The sequence below is a fragment of the Artemia sp. Qi Xiang Cuo genome, chromosome 4, assembly GCF_049724085.1.
Source record: "Artemia sp. Qi Xiang Cuo chromosome 4, ASM4972408v1, whole genome shotgun sequence".
Lineage (NCBI taxonomy): Eukaryota > Metazoa > Arthropoda > Branchiopoda > Anostraca > Artemiidae > Artemia > Artemia sp. Qi Xiang Cuo.
The window spans coordinates 27329329-27353152 of NC_142797.1; the positions used below are offsets into that span (position 1 = coordinate 27329329).

Sequence of the window (23824 nt, forward strand, 5' to 3'; positions counted from 1 at the left end):
ATTTCCCCAAACACATCCAATCCAAATTTTGAGATATCCATTTTGTTCAACGTAGTCGAGAGTTCTGGAATTAGGACTTTTAGGATGATAACCCCATCAGAGCCCTGAATGCCAGGGTTGTAAGTTATGCCCTGGGCGCATATAAGATTTATATAGAAAGTTGTTGTAGAAATTTCCCAAAGGAGCTCATTTGATTGGAAATTGAAATTGCCCTTTTTAATAGTCGAAAGTTAGTGAAGAGTAATTAACCCCCCTTTCACGCCCACCATTTCCCCAAACACGTTCAATCAAAGTTTAGAGATAGCCATTTTGTTCAACGTAGTTGAAAGTTTTAGAAATTATGTATTTAAGGATGACAAACCCCCCAATGTCCCCAGGGCAAAGGTTGTAAGTTAGGCCCTGGCGGCATATAAGGTTTTTAATGATAGATTTGTCGTAAAAACTTCAAAAGGGGCTCATTCAATTGAAAATTGAGAGGGCTAGTGCCCTTTTTAATAGTCGAAAGTGTTTGGTGGGTAACTAAGCTCCCTCTCACGCCCACCATTCCCCCAAACACATCCAATCAAAATTTGCAGATAGCCATTTTGTTCAACGTAGTAGAAAGTTCTGGAAATTAGGTCTTTGAGGAAGACAACCCCCAGCCCTCCGGGCGAAGGTTGTAAGTTATCCCCTTGGGGGCATATAAGGGTTTTATTGAAAGCGTTGTCGTACAACCTTCAAAAGGGCTCATTTGATTGGAAATTGAAAGGACTAGTGCCTTTTTTCATAGTTGAAAGTGATTGGAGAAAGACTAAAGCTCCTCTCACGCCCACCATTTTCCCAGACACATCCAATCAAAATTCTGAGATAGCCATTTTGTTTAACGTAGTTGAAAGTTCTGGAAATTAGGTCTTAGAGGATGACAACCACCCTCACAGCCCTTAGGGTAAGGGTTGTAATTTATGCCCTGGGGCATATAAGGTGTTTATAGGAAGTGTTGTCGTAGAAACTCAAAAAGGGCTCATTCGATTGGAAATCGAAAAGCCTAGTACCCTTCTTAATATTCGAAAGTGATTGGAAGGCTTGACATTTTTTTTTATAGTAAAAATCGATGTGGGTATAACGTATTATTTTTTTGTTGTTGTTTAGACCAGGGCACTTTGTACAGAAGGAGTTGTCGTAGGAACTTCGAAAAGGGCTCATTCGATTGAAAATAGAAAGGGTTGATGCCCTTTTTAATAGTCGAAAGTGATTGGAGGGAAACTAAACCCACTCCCACGCCTACACTCCCATTTGACTTTATGTTTAAAAACTAAATGTTGCCATAAGATTAAATCAAAATGCACTTTGTTAATGCTAATTCCCAATAAGGCATCTCGGCAGTATCCCAAGAACGACTGACGGTATTATGTTCAAACTTTCGGGGCTGCTGCTCTTAAAATTTAACCAGATCAAAATAGCGTAAGTGTATCCAAACTATCAAAGAAAGTAAACAGATTTTTTTTACGAATGGTATCAAGTTTTCCATTTCAGGTCAACTAGAGGAGGTATGAAATTAAATTAAACACTACTATTTGTGCCCAGATTTTTAAGAGAGTGTATGTTGTTAAAAATTGCTGAGAATTTTTCTCCAGCATGCAAATAGCAGGCCAAACTATAAATTCTTAAAAAAACGAAAAGATTTAAAGTATTATTTTCCTTTTCTCTGAAAAGACAATGTCAATATAAAACGAACAGAAATTTAGTTAAAAAAAACTTTTTCTACAAAAGACGCTTTTCAAACAAAAGTAAAGAGTTCCATTTAACAAAAAATGAGCAAAACTCAAAACAAATAATCCACCAAGCATTATACTTCCCCAAATCAGCATCAACAGACGTATGAACCCCTAAACGAACAGAAATTACAATAAATAGCCGAGTCAAACTCAAAACGAGCAGAAATTAACATAAGATGGGGTCAAACCCCCTATGCCTTCCCAAGGCCAGAACATAATTTGCACTTTACTGAGAAAACTATAAATGTTTTTACTTTAATAACTTTAATAAATCAAATAATATTAACATTTTGATTACTAACTATCAGTATATGTATATTAAATTGACAATGCAAATTCATTTGTATTTTTTTCAGGGGGTGGCGTGCTGTTTTGGCCCCGCAGCCGCCAGTCTTCCCTCATCGGCACAGCGCCGGGGTCTACTCCCGACGGTTAGATATTATGACGCCTTCCCATTTTATCGAGCATATTTTTCAACGTCAAGCGCATTCAACTTGAAAAATGTGTGGCATTTACAAGCATGCCAAACTTAGACCAAAAATCTGAAATTAGATTTTACATGTTCCCCATGAAAATGTGCAATCGCAATACAAAATTTGCAATTGAAATTGAATTTTCCTACTATGCTCAGAAAATGCCACCATTTTTTGTGAAATTTCCTCGCTCACCGAGAATTTTCACTTGCCAAAAAAAAAAATTATTTTATCACTGTTGGTTTTCAAAATAAGGAATTCTTATTGCTCCGAAAACCGTAAAACAGTAACTGTTAGTTCCGACATACCTCAGAAATTGTTCAGATTAAGAACAATTTTTTACGAACTCTTTTGTGGGAAAATAAACATTTACATGTGTTGAAATCTTCTAGTGCACGCGAGAAAACGTGTTCAGGAATCACGTGAATAGCAAATTATTAAAAAAGGTCTACATTGAAAAACTGATCATTTCTGTAAAAACTGCGTAGTAATTTGTGAGATTTCGCTGATTATTTTGCAAGAAAAATAGAAATTTAACAGCAGCAAATGAACTGAAAAATCTTCTATAAGATAATTCAAGGGTAGCTGTGATTCCTGCACATCATGCAAGCGATTTTCACAGTAACCTTTAGTTCCAACATACCTCAGAAATTGTTCAGATTACGGACGATTTTTTACGAACTCTTTTGTGGGAAAATAAACATTTACATGCGTTGTAATTTTCCAGTGCATGCGAGAAAACGTGTCCAGGGATCATGTGAATAGCAAATTATTAAAAAGGGTCTACATTGAAAAACTGATCATTTCTGTAAAAACTGCGTAGTAATTTGTGAGATTTCGCTGATTATTTTGTAGCAATAATAGAAGTTTGTGATTTCTGTTTGTGAGTTATGATTTCTCCACATCATGCCAGCCATTTTCAAAGTATTTTGCACGTTTTATTCCTATGCAAATTAAATGCTCAAATTACGTTTTTTCGCCAATAGCGCCATGTAGGCATTAAGGCATCGAAATCGACAATTTCAAGTAAACAAGTTTTATATAGTTTGTATATGATTTGACGTCAGAAATGGCGAGGTGAAATGTGAAATTTCAAGTCACAATGAGAATTTCGCACTGAGATGCATTTAAACCTTCTCAAATTTTAGTAAACTTTCAGTCAAACTATCTTTATCTCAAGTCAAAATCGGGCACTGAACCGACAGTAACTGATATACTACCTCATACAGTGTATTAGAAAAGATGGTCTGTATAAAAAGAAAATAAAAACTGCAAATTTCAGGACGTGTGGCCTGTTTAAGAAACTCAAATCTTCAGGGATAACTTTCCGTTAAATAAAACGTAAAAACTACAAATTTCAGGGTATGTGGCCCGCTTAAGAAACTTAAAACTTCATGGATAACGTTCCATTATCTAGAACGAACAAAAACAATAAATTCAAAAATAAAACCAAGTTTTCAAGGCAGGCTTTAAAAAAAGCTAATAGAGAAAAAAAAACACAGGAATAATAAAATAAAAGTTCTGACACAAAGCAAAATATGTGTGACGAAATGCTAAGCTTCCAGGAATATTCTGGTTGTATAGCTGTTTCAGCAGTAATTTGTTTCACAAAACATTCAATATTCCAATTAGATCCTTTGAGCAGAGACACTTAAAGTGAAGGAAAAATACAGCAATAATGTCGAACGACCATCTTTGATAAATAATAGCGTTCCATTCCGTTATCATTCTTTGATAAATAATAGCATAAAGTACCCGTTATCGAATAGTTTAAATAAAAAAAACTAAATTCAACTGAAAGTAAGGAGCAACACTGAAACTTAAAAGGAACAGATATTATTTCGTAGGTGATCTGAGCTGCCCTTTCCTCAACCCTCGCTCTTTACGCTGAATTTATTTAAAAACACTTCTCAATTGAGTTCAACAGCTGTTGTGTTTCAGGGATCGTTCTCAAAGAATTGGGACAAAAAGTCAAACTTTAGAGCAAATAATAAGGAAGGGGCATCCCCCCTCTAAAACGGAATAATTTCTGTTCCTTTTAAGTTTTAATGAAACTCCTTACTTCCTTTGAAAACATTTTGTTTTATATTAATTTCTGACCATTTTTCAAATCATGCCAGAAAATCCCCCTCCCCCTCCCAAGTAAAATAGTTATCAAACATCCCCTTTTTAGAGTTTCGGTTACTATTGGGCCGAGTCACTCGTTACTCATAGCTCATTATACCACGTACTGTTTGATAAGTTTAACATTTATGAATTAATAGAATTCGTCTCCCACTTTTATTCTCTATAATACCATATCCAGCATGATCGAATCCAATTAATCAAACTGCTAATTCCAACATAATTGCCATTATTTTACCAAGTAATTTACCATACAATTATAATAACTACCCTCAGTCGCAATATAACAATACGAGCGAAGTTAATGATCACCGTGTATTTTAGAAGAAGCATTATTAAATTCTCTCACAAAATTTTTTTTACCATAAAGAGCACGAGTTGAGATTTTATCTTCTCCACTATAAGTTTTAGATTAGTTTTCTCATACAAAAGAAATCTGTAATCTTGAATAATTTACATTGCTTGTTTTAGCAATTAATCTTGTTAAAACATTTGTTATCTGCCCCCCCCCCCCCAATTTACGGCACTGTATAAAACATAAACTAAAATTCTACATTGAAAACGCTGACGAATATTGGTTTAACTGACTGATATTAACGATTAATGTTAAAAGCAGAGTTAAATTTTTCTCTGGGACAAACGAAAGCTTCAAACAGAGTCCTCTGGATTCCGAAGGTCGGGAGTTTTAACCAGCAATCCTTTTGTAGAAGACGCTGAAACAAAGCTGTCGCCACTGGACTTGCAGCTAAATCCACTCATTGGAGTTCCAGGTAATGACAAACCAGGTGATGCTTCTAGTCTGAAAATAATTTTTAATTGATATAAAATTGGTCAAAAGATACTTCCAATGACACTTTTACTAAACTCATGATCATAAAGTTGTGTTTCGAGAAACGCTAACTTCTAGTAGCCTATCCATACTTCAATGACAATATCAGTCCCAATCAATTAAAATAATTCTTATTCTATTTATATGTACGGTTTATTTTTATTATATCGACATACTATTAACAGAAAATTTTCTAACAGGTAAATTTTCTTATTGTTGTTTTAATGAAACCTGGCTTTGAATTTCTTCATAATCCATTGTAGCTTCTATAAATTCTTCAACACGTTTTCCACTTTTCTCTTCACTATCAAATTTAAACTCATCTTCTATGAAACCTATTTGGCTTCCTTTTACTTCTTTTTCTAAACTTTCACTTCCTGCTTTTTCAATTTTAGTTTCTACTCTAGTCAACTGTTTTACCTTACTTTCGGCTATATTCTCCAGTGATTCTGTTTCTTGTTAAGCCACGATTATATTCTGACCAGAAGATTCGGCCAGTTTTTTGTTTTCTTTCGTCCTCCCACCTCACTTCTATTTCGCCTCTTCCTTTTTTTATCCTTCCTCTTCACTTCTACTAATACTCCAGTCTCATTTATTACAGTTGACTCCTGTTCATTTCACATTGCATAGCATAGAATAGCATAGGTAATACCAAATTAGAATTATTACCATACTTTGTCCATCATTGTTCATATTCTTGTCCATTCTTCTGCAGTATTTCTCACCAAGTAAGCTATGTCATTTTTTGGTGTTTTAGGAGCAGGATTTAAATCGCTTTCACTATTCACTTTACCCTCCAAACTAAATAAATTTGCTTTAATAAATTTAATCTTTAGCTTTTCTGCTCTTTGTAGTTCATCATTTTAAAACAAATTTCCACTTTGTGTTTTACTAATGTTTTTATCTTTGCCTTAATTGGTATCATGTAATCTAGACCCACGTGTTGTAAATGTCTTCAGAACATTAAAGCTGAGTCCTTCACATGCTTCGAATGGTTCCAGATTTAGAAGATCACATTCTTTTTTTTTTATCAATTCTTGCCAAGATGAAAACTCAAATTTATTTCAAGTTGGAGGCTCGATGACTTTCACTCCAACACTCTTGCATGATGATTGACTTTCCCCTTCAGATTCAACTAGCAACTGCGCATGCGGCAGTATATTCCTACCTCTCCATACTTGTAGCTTTTGAAGCAATTCCTGAGCAGCGTTACTAATTCTCTGTTTGAAGTAGTTACTCCCAATATCAAACTTGTACTCAACCAGACTAGATATTTTGTAATGCCAGTCATTGGTTATTTCAATAACTCCTTTGCCACCATGCCGACACAAATAATCGAGCAATTTTAAAGCTTTGTGAACATGCCGCGGATGGTTCAAATCCTCCAATCTTTTTCTAATCACTTTCATGATTTCAAGCATTTTAATATAATCATGAGTAAGTTGGGCCAGTTCAGCCTTCATTTCAGTTGATGGGTCATTTTCATCGTTGCATGTAGCTTCTCTTGCTAAAATCTCCGCTGAGCTATAGCCTGCTAGTGTATTTTTAATGTTTTTCCTCATGGCCTTTAGATTCATTTCGAATGATGAATCTTTTTGTTGTGCTAATATTATACTGAGATCCGATAAAATTTACACAGTCCCAATTTATAATGAACTATACCAATCCTTTATGCAATAAAAAACCAAACTAATTTTTAAATGTTCAGGTATTTTTCTAATTTTTATTAAAAAATTAAAATTATTGCTTAACCACCATAACTATTTTTGCAGTTTACACAATAGCTTTAGCAATCTACGAAATAAAATTATTTTATATAAAATTTTTAGGAATTACTCTAGTTTTAATTCACCAACGATGTTCTAGTGCCCCGCTATCTGAGAAAAAGAATGAAACTTAACCTAGCAAAAAAAAAACTAATTTATCTGACACCATAAATGTTTTTGCAGTTTACATAATAACTTTAGCGATCCTGAACTGAAAACTAAAATAAAAAACTGATTTTTTTTTTTATATAAATACACATTAAACAGTTTTAGGAGTTATGACCTATTTCATTTTTTCTATGGGGCGTGATCATCTCATAGTAAATTAATTATAAAAGGATTCTGTATACAGAAATTTCCTTTAAATTAGCCATTAAACAGCTCTCTATTATGATGATAGAAACCTACGATTATGACGTCATTCATCAATCTTGACCATGAGAATGCAGTTTTTTTTTTTAAATGATTTTATATTAAAACAATTTTTTTAATTACAAAAGCTTTTTAACCCCATAAATTTCCTTTAAAATGTGCCATTAAACAACTCTCTATGATGTTCCAGTGCCCCTCTATCTGAGGAAAAGAAGAAGAAAAAAAGAAAAAGATGCCATATATGCAGAAGAGCGGGGTTGCAGCAACTTTTCTTGATTTTCAAGCCATTATAGTCCCCTTGGTGTTCAACTAATGGACTATAAGTTTCCTATAGAGGGGGTTCACAAAAATCAGTTCTAATAGTGTAGTTCGTTTTTGATCTGATTCTAGTCTTAGGAGTTATGACCTTTTTCATGTTTTACTATGGTGCGTGATCGTCTCTTACTAGGTTAGTAGCTACTGCTGCAACCCGGATTAACATAAAATTACAAACAGGAAAAAGCCTATGGCTTTTTCTTATTTGGAATAGTAAGAGACGAATTTCGGAGAATGAGGCATCAAACCAAACCCAATATGTGCCATGGTTTGTTCTTTACTAGGTTTCAGCCACCTGTATAGCCATGATACCGATGAAACTTTCATAATCCCCAATTATAATTAACCAAACCGATTCTTTATAAAAAAAAAAAAATTATAAACGAATTTATTATGAATAGGTCTCCGAGGGTACAGCGGGAAGCATGCCATCTTGTTACGCAGGTGACCAGAGTTCGATTCCCCGTTGGAGGGAATTCTTAATATATTGACTTTAAATATATCTGTACAAGCCTGTACTATAGTTAAGCTTCACTATTCGTTCTTTACTTCAATTGACTAATACCATTTACGATGAACTAATTTGATCCTTTATGTAATTATAGTGAACTTAATAGTTCTTTAATATAACGATGATCGATACTTTGTGTAAAACCCGTATACAAACAGGAAAAAGCCTTTGATTTTGGAATAGCAAGAGACAAACTTCAGAGAATGAGGCATCAAACTAAGCCCGATATGAGCCATATTTTTTTCTTTACTAGGTTTCAGCCATCTTTACAGCCATGATAGCGATAAAACTTAAATGATCCCTAGTTATAATAATTAACTTTGCCGATTCCTTGTATAATTTTTAGTGTATTAATGAATTGTTGTTGCCTCATTCTATTATTTAGTATGTTGGTACAATGGTAAGAATACCCGCACGTCACGCGGGAGACCGTGGTTCGATTTCCCCGTCGGAGCGAATTTTTAATATCGTTCTTTACTATAATGTGTTTTTCTAATGATCATCTTTTAATATAAAACTTGAAATTGAAAAATGAAACTCGTTTTAGTTACCTCCTAGCTAAAATAATAAATATTATATGAATGAACCACAGGATTCAGTTCCCTTGGGCTTGAGTTCGTTCTTTACTATAATTTTGACCTAAAACCATTTTTAGGGGCTTATGGATATTTCTTGTTCACTAAAGGACGTGTTCGTCTTCTACTAGGTTACATTTGCCATTGCAACCAAAATGAGGGTAACTCTTTTTATACTATATATATATATATATATATATATATATATATATATATATATATATATATATATATATATATATATATATATATATATATATATATATATATATATATATATATATATATATATATATATATATATATATATATATATATATATATATATATATATATATATATATAAATAACTAAAACAATTTGTGCTATTTGTGTAATACTATCTTATCTAAAGATAAGTATGTTTTGCATGGAAAGTGGAGATAAGTGAGGATCCCGAGTCTGGTTTTACATTCGGGGAACACATGAAGAAGTCCAGAGAAGAGGTGCTGCCAGAGTTACGGATATATGTGAAACATTGGGTATTCTAAACCGCCAAGAGCTGAGGGCACATACTATTCAGAATATTAGCATGACTGCTACTGTCGTCAAAAAGGTTACAGTTCATATCACCAGCAAGGATTACTGCTAGGTTTTGCAGTTCACAATCAGACACGAGGGAACTGACTTGGCGACATGCTTGATCAAATTGTCTGTCTGACGTAGCATTACGGTAATCGGTGGGTAGGTAAATACACTGAGGCCACCACATAATTCTAAATTTTGACTGCTGTAAAATAGTCACTGTTGCGAAAGTGTTCGGGCATGAGGACGTTTCTAGAAAGAATAGCAGTGCCTTCACTCGGCCGACCAACCCCGGAGTGTCTAGCGGCACGACTTATTGCGACAGCAGAAGCAGTCTTGCTCAACAAACATAGACTTTCGGCAGTGAGAAGGCGCTCTTGTAGACAGAGAACGTCATTCGTGTCACATAGAGTTGGATTATGGGTAATTTCACTGAAACGCCTCCATTAATATTCCATGATGTAACGCGTAGATCAGTGCTCATTTTAGGGGATTCATAAGTTTCTGTGCGACAGGACATTTGTAGCTGTAACAAGGATGGTCAGCTTGGTTGCACAGCGCACACTTCATTTTATTTTGACCGGGGGTTTCCAGCTTGTTCGAATGTCCTGTCTGCGCACAACGCGAACCGCGAGTAAGAGCTTTACAGTGCTGGGCAATATGTCCGTAAGCTGGGCAATATGTCCGTAAGCTTGGCAATTGTAGCAGCGAGGAGGAAGAGGGAGAAACTTATAAATACGGATACGCTCGTACTCGATTATCACTAATGAGGAAATGGCTGCTAATAAGTCTTCTTCGCGACAGAGCTGAATCTTGTACGACCTAGTTTTGCCGATACGGGAGACTTCGGTACAGTTAGTTATCAAGTTCTGCAACTGACCATCAGTAACACTGTCAGGAACGAAACGGGCAATTCCATAATACACTGGAACTTATTGCTGTAAGCTTAGTGATTGGTCCTTAGATTTAATCAGCTACCGCAGTAGCTTTATTTTTACCACTTACGACGAGGCGCCAAGTATCTTTTCCCGGTGTAAGCTCAGTTATCGCCGACTTCAAGTCACCACACAAGTTATCAATAAAAATTTTGCAGTCCTTGGGTTCATTCAGCAATTTGGGTGAATTCTACAATGTAAGGGCAAAAAAGGTTTTGGATGATTGTGTGGGGGCTTGAGACACAGAAGTCAGCGGGTTACGCTTCGACAGCACGTAATTATCAAATTTGACGCAGCGTTCGTTAACTTTACGAGTAAGTGTAGCACTTGATTCCCCTGCCATAACTGGTACTTCGTCAGGCTCGTACAGCACGAAACGGGGTATTTGCTTTTCATCACACTTTTCAAACAATTTTAGCAAGCCCAGACAGTTATCTGGAGTTTTATTTCGGTCACTGCAGTGATTCGTGCATTTTGAAAAATTCCACAATATTTTCTTTGCTCCCATTAGTGAATACACGCAAAAGAAAAACTCGCATCAGTTGTCGCAATATTAGTAAGAATAGTCCCCATAGTCCAGACACGGTATAAAAAGTTGAAGACTGGAGACGACACAAGCTGCTGGCTCCACATTGTATGTAGCAAACAAACATACAACAGGTATCTCACTTAGTCAGAAACAAGGTTGAATAGCCACACAGAGATCACCGGGAGCCAGGGATGCGTCGAGACCTGCTCACATGTCCCCTACAATTTAAGGCTAATTAAAACTGGCAGGTATCAATACAACGCTTCCGGCAGCTTCTTTCCCCTCTTCTGCTTGGTCCCAAGCGATCCACGCGGTACTGTTGAAGCACCTTAAGAAAAGGTTGAAATTTGCTTTAAATTGACTGAATTCTAGTAATTTGGCTAATTTTTTTTGTATACAAGATTCAGCGGAAAAAAAATCGTCTATTGGAAACCTCCAATCGGCAACAATGAGTTAAAATAATTGTTCCCAGGGGAAATCAAAGAGGTCAAAATAACCAAACAAAAGATAAGCCGATTATAAATAAAACTTCAAATAAGAGTCCACTGGGAAATCACTCACAATGTAAAACTGGGTTTTATCCAAAAAAGAGTTCTTTATACCACAAGCTCTAGATTAGTAGACAATTGGTGTTAGAAGTCAGATTTACTTCCACAAATCAAATATCTTTGAAAAGACTGCAGCATGAAAAGACATCAAAAATGCAGTTTTTTTGTAAAAACTTGTTCTATTTTTAATTATTTTGTTTTTTGATTAAAAAAGGCGCTAGAACGTTTAATTTCCGTTTGAATGAGCCCTCTTGCGACATTGTAGGGTCACTGGGTCGGTAAGATCACCCCTGGGGAAGAGAAAAAAACATATTAACACGCATCTTTCTTTTGGCAAAAAATACCGAATTCCACATTTTTGCACATAGGAACTTGAAACCTCTACAGTGAGGTTTTCTGTCACGCTGAAACTGACGGTGTGATTTTCATTAAGATTCGATGACTTTTAGGGGTGTCTTCTCCTTTTTTCGAAAATAGGGCAAATTTTCTCAGGCTCGTAACTTTTGATGAGTAAGACTAAACTTGATGAAACTTAAATATTTAAAATCAGCATCAAAATACGATTCTTGTCATGTATCTATTGATATTAAAATTCCGTTTTTTAGAATTTGGGTTACTATTGAGACGAGTCACTCTTACTATACAGTTCGTTACCACGAAGCGTTTGATAACCAGATATTTCAATATATCCTACATGGTTTAGTGGTTGGGATATCTGGCTCTGAGCCAGTTGGCACGAGTTCGATTCTCGGTATGGGAAATTTTTACTTATGATGATTTCTTAAGAAATATAATTAAAATAATCATGTATAACATGATTCCTTTTATTACTTCAGTTACTATGGGCTACAGTTCGTTCCTTAATGTAAATTCTATTTAAAAAAAAACTAATTACAAATGTCCCTAGATCTAGAAATTTCCTTTAAAATGAGCCAATGAACATTTCTCTACGATGTTCCAGTGCCAAGCAATCTGTGGAAAAGAAAAAAAGATACCCTTTAGGCAGAATGCTGTAGTAGCTGCCATCTTTCCTGAATTTCAAGCCAATATATTTCCCTTTTTGTTCTAGCCAAGGAAATGTAAGTTTCCTATATAAGGTTTCGAACAAGATGGTTCTAACGGTGTACTTTTGGTTTTGATCTGATTCTATTTTTAGGAGTTATGGGCTATTATATTTCTTAACATTGGACGTTATCATCTCTTACTAGGTTGTTAGCTACCGCTACAGCCCAGATTACGGTTTAAAGTTCATTCTTTAATATAACTTGAAAATAAAAAAAAAATGCCTGCAACCACGATATTCTGCATATACGGCATCTTTTTTCCTTCTTTTCCTCAGATAGTGGAGCACTAGTATATCTTAGATAGCTGTTTAATTCCAGTGCAGAGCTGTCTCAGGAGGAAAAGAAAAAGCACTGCCAATAATTAACTTGACTGATCCTTACACAACATTTAACATAAAAATCATTAATCAGATATTTTAATATATGCTGCATGGTCTAATGGTTAGGGTAGTTGCCTCTCATCCAGTTGGCCCGAGTTAGATTCCCGGTATGGAAATTTTTACCTATGATGAATTCAAATTTTTACCTATAATGAATTCTTAAGGAAAATAATTAAGATTAATTTGTGTTATACTATCTTATCTAAAGATAAATATGTGTTACATCATCCTCTATATAATGATTCCTTTTAATACTTCAGTAACTATGGGCTACAGTTCATTCTTTAATGTAACAATTTTACATAGGCCCTAGTTATAATGAATTGTATTCATCCTTTGTGTATCATATTGTTAATTTTACAACTTTAATTAATGACGTCGTGGTGCAAGTGCCTAACACAATCGACCGTTAACTGAAAGGTTGGTGGTTCAAGGCCACCCGGGATCGATTTCTTTAGTTTGTAATTCAGCTATCAATAAAACCATAATACTGATGATACTTACAAATTCAAATTCACAGTATCGATCCTTAATGTACTATTTCTTTTCATAAAGCGAAATAGTTACTAAAAGATCCTAAATATCTTTGCAGTTTGCAAAGTTTTGTAGTTTTTCTCGTACCTTTTGCTTTATCATAATATAAATACTGTAATCTTAAATATAATTAAGTTGCCTATGCAAGTTATTATAGGCAAGAGTTAGTTCAACATTATAATGACGTCATATACACCATAGACCTCTTTTTCTTTTCCCTGTTGCATCCGTTACTATGAGATAGACTTCGGTCTTTACTGTACAAACTATAGAAAAATGCAATTTTTCGCAAAAAAATGATTTTGTTTTTGAAATTATTTTTTGCTAATTATGAAAGGTTTTGAAATACATCAATTTCCTTTCCAATGGGTCATTATACAGCTTTCTATGATTTTTCCAGTGCCCCGGTAGCTGAAGGGATGAAAAAAACCACAAACAAACCTGCTGTCGATGCAGAATATCGTGGTTGAAGCCACTTTTCTTGATTTTCAAGCCAATATATTTCCCTTGCTGTTCAAGCCAAATGACAGAAAGTTTCCTATACAGGGGTTTCAGACATGGCGGTTCTATAGGTGTACTTTTTGTTTTGATCTGACTTTTTTTTCAAGTTATGGGTTTTTATATTTATTAACATTGGACTGATCGTCTCTTACTAGGTTGCTAGCTACCGCTGCAACCCGGATTATCTTAAACTTCATTAATCAGATAATTTAATACATCCTCAATGGTCTATTGGTTGCGATAGCTGGCTCTGAGCCAGTTGGATCGAGTTTGATTCCCGGTATGGTAAATTTTTACTTATGATGATTTATAAGGTATATAATTAAAGTAATCATCTATATAATGATTTCTTTTATTACTTCAGTTACTATGGGCTACAGTTCGTTCCTTAATGTGAAAACTAATTTTTAAACTTTCAGGAATTTTTCTAGTTTAAATTAAAAGATTAAAATTGTTGCTCAGATACCATAAATATTTTTGCAGTTTATAACTTTAGCGATTCGGAACTGGAAACGAAAATAAAATAAAAATTGATTTTTTTTTCAATTTTAACGTCACATCACTCGTTACGTCAGATATAGGTACTAGTATACAATCGGTGTTAGATATTATGTCACGTCACTTATTACGTCATATAGGGCTATTAGTAGACAATCGGTTCTATTGATTCTTTTGATTTTCTCAGGCTCGTAAATTTTGATGGGTAAGATTACACTTAACGAAACCGAAATATTTAAAATCAGCATAAAAATCCAATTCTCGCGACAAACAGGAAGAAGCCAATGAAATTTTAACAGACGAACCTCAGAGATCCAAGCAGCTAAGTAACTCAAATATGGCACCATACCCCAGAAAGGTAACTTCAGAAGATGCTTGTATTATATTAACTTTTAGTTATTATATGTTACTATAAAATTAGTTACTAATTTTTAATTCTCATGTATTTAAATTTCATGTAATTATAAATTTCATGTAATTTCATGTACCTTACAAAAAACAAAACTAATTTTTAAATTTCATGTATTTTTCTAGTTTTAATTTAAAAAATGAAATTATTGCTCAAACATCATAAATATTTTTGCTGTTTATATAATAACTTAAGCGATCCTGAACTGAAAACTAAAATTAAAAATGAATTTTTTATTGGAAATACACATTAAATGACACGTCGGGTAGACAGAACCTAACAAAAAATAAAACTTACTTTTAAACTTTTCAGTTTTTTCTAGTTTTAATTCAAAATACTAAAATTGTTGCTCACACACCATAATCCGGGTTGCACCGGTAGCTAGCAACATAGTAAGAGACGATATCATTAAAATAGAAACCCAAAAGTTTGAAGTTTAGTAGAAATCGTTGTTAGAAAAACATCATTACCGAATTTCGTTTCTAATAAGTATTTGTAATAATTAACAAAATAAAGCTGGTTACAAACAGGAAAAATCTTACGGCTTTTTCTTCTTTGAAATAGTAAGAGACGAACCTAAACCAATCAAGTAGCTAACTAAGCCCAATGTAATTCAGGATAACAATATAGAGATATGTACTGTGGTTTCAGATATCTCTGCAACCATGATATCGATGAAACTTACATATTCCCCATTTATAATGAACTATACTGATCCTTTACATATTATTAAAATAAAATGCTAGGTATTTTTATGATGTCGATTCAAAAGGTAGAATTGTTGTTAAACACTATAAACATTTTTGCATTTCATATAAGAATTGTTGAGATTTTGAACTGAGGTTAATTTTTGTTTAGCATTATTTCAGTTCAATTATTCTATAGCAGAGTAACTAATATTTTATAGTAACAGTTATATACGTCTCACATTAGTCTAAATTTGTCCGTCCTTTTTTCTATTTCTTTTTTCTTTTTTTCATTTAACACATATGGCCTGACTTCACTATATACTAACGGTGCTGACGTTATTGAAATTGTAGTAGAGGTTTTACTTTTTACAGTTATAACCTTTACAGTTATAACCTACAGTTATAAACTGAATTTTTTTGTAATTTCTTTAAAAGTGAAACACCGCATGGAACATAACAGTAAGCCTTTCCTTCCCATTGGGCATGTCTTCCAGGAATTAATACACTATTGCATTTCTCACACCTCTCGAACCTCAAACCTAATCGAGTTCCATATCCATATTCCATATCCTTTGTTACTTTGTTAGAATCTGCCATTTTAAACAATTGTCTCTTCTCATTTGTCTGTTTGCGAACGTATCGAGTCACTTAAAGCGGAAGGAAAACAAAACCAATTTAAAAATTTTTAGGCATTTTCCTGGTTTGAATTAAAAAATTAAAATTATTGCTCAGATGCCATAAATATTTTTGCAGTTTGCAGTTAAACAAAATTTTATTTATTTTTAATTTTTAGGAATTATTCTAGTTGCAGTTGATGAATCAGATAATCTGTCAAAAGCCACAAAATATTTTTTATTAATAACAAAAGCACGTAGATTACAACCTTACAAAAACAAAACTAATTTTTAAATTTCATGTATTTTTCTAGTTTTAATTTAAAAAATAAAATTATTGCTCAAACATCATAAATATTTTTGCTGTTTATATAATAACTTTAGCGATCCTGAACTGAAAACTAAAATTAAAAAATGATTTTTTTTATTGGAAATAAACATTAAATGACACGTCGGGTAGTTAGAACCTAACAAAAAATAAAAAAAATACTTTTAAACTTTTCAGTTTTTTCTAGTTTTAATTAAAAATACTAAAATTATTGCTCACACATCATAATCCGAGTTGCAGCGGTAGCTAGCAATATAGTAAGAGACGATATCATTAAAATAGAAACCCAAAAGTTTGAAGCTTAGTAGAAATCGTTGTTAGAAAAACATCATTACCGAATTTCGTTTCTAATAAGTATTTTCTATAAATTAACAAAATAAAGCTGAATACAAACAGGAAAAATTTTACGGCTTTTCTTCTTTGAAATAGTAAGAGACGAACCTAAACCCCTCAAGTAGCTAACTAAGCCCAATGTATGCAATGGTTTGTTATTTCAATGATTGTCTTTTAATGTAATATTATTGGTTAGACATCATAAATATTTTTGCAGTTTACATAATACCTTTAGCGATTCTGAACTAAAAGCTAAAATTAAAAATAATTTGAATATTTTTCATTGGAATTTAGGATAACAATATAGAGATACGTACTTTACGGGTTAAGCCAAAAAGTTTGGTTCCAGGATACAATAAAAACTTTGAACTGAGATGAAATAAAATTAATGGTGTAAAAAAATGGCATAGCGAGTCAATTGAAGCAAAGGAAAACCAAACTAATTTTAAAACTTTCAGGTTTTTTCTGGTTTGAATTAAAAAATGGAAATTATTGATCAGACACCATAAATATTTTTGTACTTTACAGTTAAATAAAATTATTTTATTTAAAATTTTCAGGAATTATTCTAGTTTCAGTTGAAAAATAAGATTTTCTTCGAGGAATCAAGCAGCTAACCAAGTCCCATATTTGCAATGGTATATTCTTCGAATGATCTTCTTTTAATATGTAAAAAATAAACTAATTTTTAAATTTTCAGGTTTTTTTCTGGTTTGAATTAAAAAATGGAAATTATTAATCAGACACCATAAATATTTTTGCACTTCGCAGTTAAATAAAATTATTTTATTTAAAATTTTCAGGAATTATTCTAGTTTCAGTTGACAAATGAGATTTTTTTCAAGGAATCGAGCAGCTAACTAAGTCCAATATATGCAATGGTATGTTTCTCAAATGATCGTCTTTTAATGTATATTCCTTATTATAAAAACTAACAAAAAATAAAACTAATTTTAAATTTTCGGGTATTTTTCTAATTTTGATTAAAAATTAAAATTATTACTCAGATTCCATAAATATTTTTGCAGTTTACATAATAACTTTATCGATCCTGAACTGAAAACTAAAATAAAATAAAATTGTCTTATCGAGAGATAAAAGTTGTGTACATATTGCATTTACTTATTACGTCATGTATGGTTATATCCTATATACATGTCATTCATCAAGCTTGTACGTGAAAATGCAGTCTTTTTATCAAAATTGATTTTATTTTAAAAAATATTTTATTTTTAGTTACAAAAGAAACTAGGAGTAGCAATTTACTTTAAAATGAGCCATTATACAGCTCTTTATGATTTTCGAGTGCCCAGCTAGCTGAGGAGGAAAAAACGGAAAGAAAAAAAGATGCCGTATGTGAAAAATACCGTGGTTACAGCCAATTTTCTTGATTTTCAAGCCAATATGTTTTCCTTGTTATTCAAGCCAAGGCACGAAGTTTGTTATATAGATGTTTTGGATAAGGCGGTTCTAATAGTGTACTTCTTGTTTTGATCTGAATCTATGTTCAGGAGTTATGGGTTACTTTAGTTTTTACCATTGGGCGTGATCGTCTCTTACTAGATTGCTAGCTACCTAGTAGCTAGCATTTTTGCATTTCATATAATAATTGTAGAGATTTTGAACTAAGGTTAATTTTTGTTTTGCATTATTTTAGTTTAATTATTCTATTACAGATTAACTTACATTTTATAGTAACAGATACGTCTAACGTTAGTCTAAATTTTTTCCTTTCTTATTTCTATTTCCTTTTTCTTTCTTTTCATTTAACACATATTACCTGACGTTATTTATACTAACGGTGCTGACGTTATTAAAATTGCAGTATAGGTTTTACTTTTTATAGTTATAACCTACGGCTATGACGTCATTTATTATCTTGTATATGAAAATGATTTTTTTGTAATTTCCTTAAAAGTGAAACACCGCACGGAGCATAACAGTAAAAATTTCCTTCCATTTAGGCATGACTTCCAGGAATTAGCACTTTATTGCATTTCTCATACCTCTCGAACCTCACACCTAATCGAATCCATATCCATATTCCATATCCTTTGTTACATTGTTAGGATCTGCCATTTTAAACAATCGTCTCTTCTCATTTGTCTGTTTGCAAACGTATCGAGTCACTTAAAGCAAAAGAAAAACAAAACTAATTTTAAATTTTCAGGTATTTTCCTGGTTTGAATTTAAAAATTAAAATTATTGCTCAGACGCCATAAATATTTTTGCACTTTGCAGTTAAACAAAATTATTTTTTTTTGGGAATTATTCTAATTGCAGTTGATGAATCAGATAATTTGTTAAAAGTCCCAAAATATTTTTTTTATTAATAACAAAAGCACGTAGATAAGAACCTAATAAAACACAAAACTAATTTTTAAATTTTCAGGTATTTTTCAAGTTTTAATTAAAAAAATAAAATTGTTACACAAACATCATAAAATTTTTTGCCGTTTACATAATAACTTTAGCGATCCTGAACTGAAAAATAAAACAAAAAATTGAATTTTTTAATTGGAAATACACATTAAATGACCCGTAAAGTAGTTAGAACATAACAAAAAATAAAACTAATTTTTAAACTTCTCGGTTTTTTTCTAGTTTGAATTAAAATATTAAAATTATTGCTCACACACCATAATCCGGGTTGCAGCGGTAGCTAGCAACATAGTAAGAGACGATATCATTAAAATAGAAACCCAAAAGTTTGAAGCTTAGTGGAAATCGTTGTTAGAAAAACATCATTACCGAATTTCGTTTCTGATAAGTATTTGCTATAATTAACAAAATAAAGCTGCAATGAAATAAAATTCATGGCGTAAAAAAAATGGCGTAGCGAGTTAATTGAAGCAAAAGGAAAACAAAACTAATTTTAAAATTTTCAGTTTTTTTCTGGTTTGAATTACAAAAATGGAAATTATTGATCAAAGACCATAAATATTTTTGCACTTTGCAGTTAAATAAAATTATTTTATTTAAAATTTTCGGGAATTATTCTAGTTTCAGTTGACAAATAAGATTTCTTTTCAAGGAATCGAGCAACTAACTAAGTCCAATATATGCAATGGTATGTTCTTCAAATGATCGTCTTTAAATGTATAAAAACTAAACTAATTTTAACATTTTTAGGGTTTTTTCTGGTTTGAATTAAAAATGGAAATTATTGATCAGACATCACAAATATTTTTGCACTTTATAGTTAAATAAAATTATTTTATTTAAAATTCTCAGGAATTATTCTAGTTTCAATTGACAAATAAGATTTTTTTTTTTCAAGGTATCGAGCAGCTAACTTGGTCCAATATATGCAATGGTATGTTCCTCGGATGATCGTCTTTAAATGTATATTCCTTACTATAAAAAATAACAAAAAATAAAAATAATTTTGGAATTTTCAGGTATTTTTCTAGTTTTAATTAAAAAATTTAAATTATTGCAAAAAAAAAAGATACAAAAAGATGCCGTTTAGGCAGAATGGTGTAGTAGCTGCCCCTTTTCTTGATTTTCAAGCCAATATATTTCTCTTGCTGTTCAAGCCAAGGGACAGAAAGTTTCCTATATAGGGGTTTCGGACAAGGCTTTTCTAATGGTATATTTTGTTTTGATCTGACTTTATTTTTAGGAGTTATGGGTTATTATATTTCTTAACATTGGACGTGATCGTCTCTTACTCGGTTGTTAGCTACCGTTGCAACCCGGATTACAAACATGAAAAAGCCTATGGCTTTTTCTTAATTGGAATAGTTAGAGACGACCTGGCTACAACCATTCGATTATGGCATCACTGATCAATCTTTATTATGATAAAGTAAAAGATGAAAATAATTGCTCAGATACCATAAAGATTTTTGCAGTTTATAACTTTAGCGATTCTGAACAGAAAACTAAAATAAAATAAAAACAGATTTTTTAGATTTTTACGTAACGTCATTCATTACGTCATGTATGGTCATTAGTACACATTCGATGTTAGATATTGCGTCACGTCACTTATTACTTCATATATGGTTCTGATTGCTTAAAAAAATCGAATATCTTTGAAAAGACTGCAGTATGAAGACATAAGAATGCAGTTTTTTTTGTAAAAAGTAATTGTATTTTAAATTTTTTGTTTTTTATTAAAAAAGTTACTAGAACTTTTAATTTCCGTTCAAATAAGCCCTCTCGCAAAATTCTAGGACCTCTAGTTCTATACAATCACCCCTAGAAAAAAAGGCAAACAAAGAAATAAAAAAGCATCCGTGATCTTTCTTCTGGCCAAAAATACAAAATTCCACGTTTTTGCAGATAGGAGCTTGAAACCTCTAAAACCAGGTTCTCTGATACGCTGAATCGTATGGTGTGATTTTCATTAAGATTCTATGACTTTTAAGGGGTGTTTTCCCCTTTTTTGAAAATAAGGCAAATTTTCTCAGACTCGTAACTTTTGATGGGTTAGACTTGATGAAATATTTAAAATCAGCATAACAATACGATCCTTTTTATGTATCTATTGATATTAAAATTCCGTTTTTTTAGAGTTTCGGTTACTATTGATACGGGTCGCTCTTACTATACAGTTTGTTAGGTACCTATGTACTAAACATCCTCTTTTGGAAACCAATCACGAGAAACCCACCAATTCAAGAGATCGCTACAGAGTAATACAATGCAAGGCGTGGTTTTCATTGCGTTAACGATATTTAAACGGTTGTTTTCTGGGGTTTAGGGGGGGGAGGAAGGTACCTAGGTTAGGTTACCTTTTTAATTATTTATTTAATATATGCTATACTTTACCACCACCACCCCCCCTAGTGTGCAAATATATAGCCCAAATTTGTTTCTAAACTGTTATATATTCATCCTATTTTATTTTATTTCATTAGCATTAGCCAAACTTGACTTCTTTAGCAGTATATAAAAGAGTAGTTGTTATGATAGCTGGCATTCATCAAGATTGGCAATAAAAATGCAGTTTTGGTGGAAATTAAATAAAAAAGTTTCTAATTTGGCTAAATTTTGTTTTATAATTAAAAAGGGCACTAGAAATTTTAATTTCCCTTTAAATGAGCCCTCTCGCGACATTCTAGGACCACTGGGCCGATACGACCAACCCTGGGAAAAGAAAAAAACAAACAAACAACCATGATCTTTCTTATGGCAAAAAAAAAATACAAAATTCCATATTTTTGCAGATAGGAACTTGAAACCTCTAAAGTAAGGTTTTCTGATATTCTGAATCTGATGGTGTGATTTTCATTAAGATTCGATTACTTTTATGGGGCATTTCTGCCTTTTTTTGAAACTAAGGCAAATTTTCTCAGGCTCTTAAATTTTGATGGATAAGACCAAACTTAATGAAACTTATACATTGGAAATCAGTATAAAAACCCGATTCTTTTGATGTATCTACTAGAATCAAAATTCCGTTTTTTTGAGTTTCGGTTACTATTGAGTCGGGTCACTCTTACTATACAGTTCGTTACCACGAACTGTTTGACAAACAGGAGAAAGCCTACGACTTTTTCTTCTTTGAAATAGTAAGAGACGAACCTCAAACAATCAAGTAGCTAACTAAGTCCAATGTATGGAATGGTGTGGTATTCCAATAAAAAACAAACTCGTTTTAGTTACCTCCTAACCAAAATAACGAAGATAATATGGATGAACCACAGGGTTCAATTTTCAGTTCCTTTACGCTTGAGTCCGCTCTTTCCTCTAACATCATTTTATATACAGAACTAGAAAAAAGGTTCGTTCTTTTTGCTCGTGCTAAACCAATTCAAACCTTACATAATTCAAAATCTTTTAAATTTTGGTGATATTTCTCTTAATTAAACTGTGAATTGTGCTGGTGCTTTTAGTTTTTGTGAATTATTTTGCAATTTCTAGTTTTATTGCCACAGAAGTAATTTTGAAAAATCAGCTACATGATAATGACAAACAAAACCAAATAAAGTTTGAAAGAAACCCATTTCTTTTAAATAGTCAGAGACAAACATCAAACAATCAAGTAGCTAACAAAGTCCAATGTATGCATTGGTTTGTTATTTTAATGATCGTCTTTTAATGTAATTAAATATTTTTTTTAATTACAAAAGCACGTAATTTCCAGTGCCCAGCTATCTGAGTGAAACAAAAACGAAAATAAATGCTCTCGATGCAGAATATCGTAGTTCAAGCAACTTTTCTTGTTTTTCAAGCCAATGGATTTCCTTCACTATTCAAGCGAATCAACTACCTTTTGCTTTGTCATGATATAAATACTGTAACCTTAACTACGATGGTAAGCATATGTGCTTGTAACTAGTGGTTATGATAGCTGTCATTCATTAAGATTGGCCATAGAAATGCAGTTTTAAGTGGGAAAATTGATTCTATTTAAAATTACAAATGACACTAGATCTAGTAATGTCCTTTAAAATGAGCCTTTGAACAACTCTCCACGATGTTCCAGTGCCAAGCTATCTGTGGAAAAGGAAAAAAAAAGATGCCGTTTAGGCAGAATGCTGTAGCAGCTGCCACTTTTCTTGATTTTAAAGCCAATGTAAATCCTTTGCTGATCAAAAAAAAAAGATTTATCTGCAAAAATGTAAAGCAGAACAGGAACCAGAATACCTTAAGACCTTTCACATTGTCAGGGAAGAAATTTCAAAGGAGTGTTTTCTGTGCACGGTCCATATTTGGGGACAGTTGCGTTTCTTACTTTTGTATTATTTTGTTTCAGTTTCTACATTTACGTTCGAAATATGTATATTACATATAAAAAAAAACCTTTGGGTCATTTTATCCCGGAAATCGGAAATTCAACCACGAGGGGGGGGGGTAATAAATATGTTCATTCATATATGTTTTGAATCTAAGCGACAGTCATTCTCGATCTATATTTATTCGAAATATTAATCCTCATAAGCCAATATCGCCGACCGGGTCTCTTTTAATTTCGGGTAGCTTTAGTATTATAATCATCAGACCGTAAGAAATATAGCTGAAGCTCTTATATTAATAAAGCAAAAAAAATTAATTAGGCCAAAATAGCTCAGTTGGGAAAGCGTTAGACAGAAGATCTAAAGGTCTGAGATACAATCCCGGGTTTTAGCAAACTTTTTGTTCTGTACTGGCGCAGTGGGTTAGACTTTAGCTTGGTAACACTGGATCCGGAGAGCGAGCCCAGTTGTGGCAACACACTACAGGGCG

General features: G+C 32.7%; 1 protein-coding gene across 1 annotated transcript in view; it reads right to left on the minus strand.

Moving 5' to 3' along the window:
- Window positions 1–1898: 1898 nt before the first annotated feature.
- Window positions 1899–23824, minus strand: part of Mrgn1 (Mahogunin ring finger 1) — a 139008-nt gene continuing 117082 nt past the window's right edge. The window contains exon 11 of the mRNA XM_089087835.1: window positions 1899–5150. Within this exon, the coding sequence (XP_088943961.1) occupies window positions 5000–5150 (151 nt within the window). The 3' untranslated portion in view covers window positions 1899–4999. The remainder of the gene's footprint in view (window positions 5151–23824) is intronic.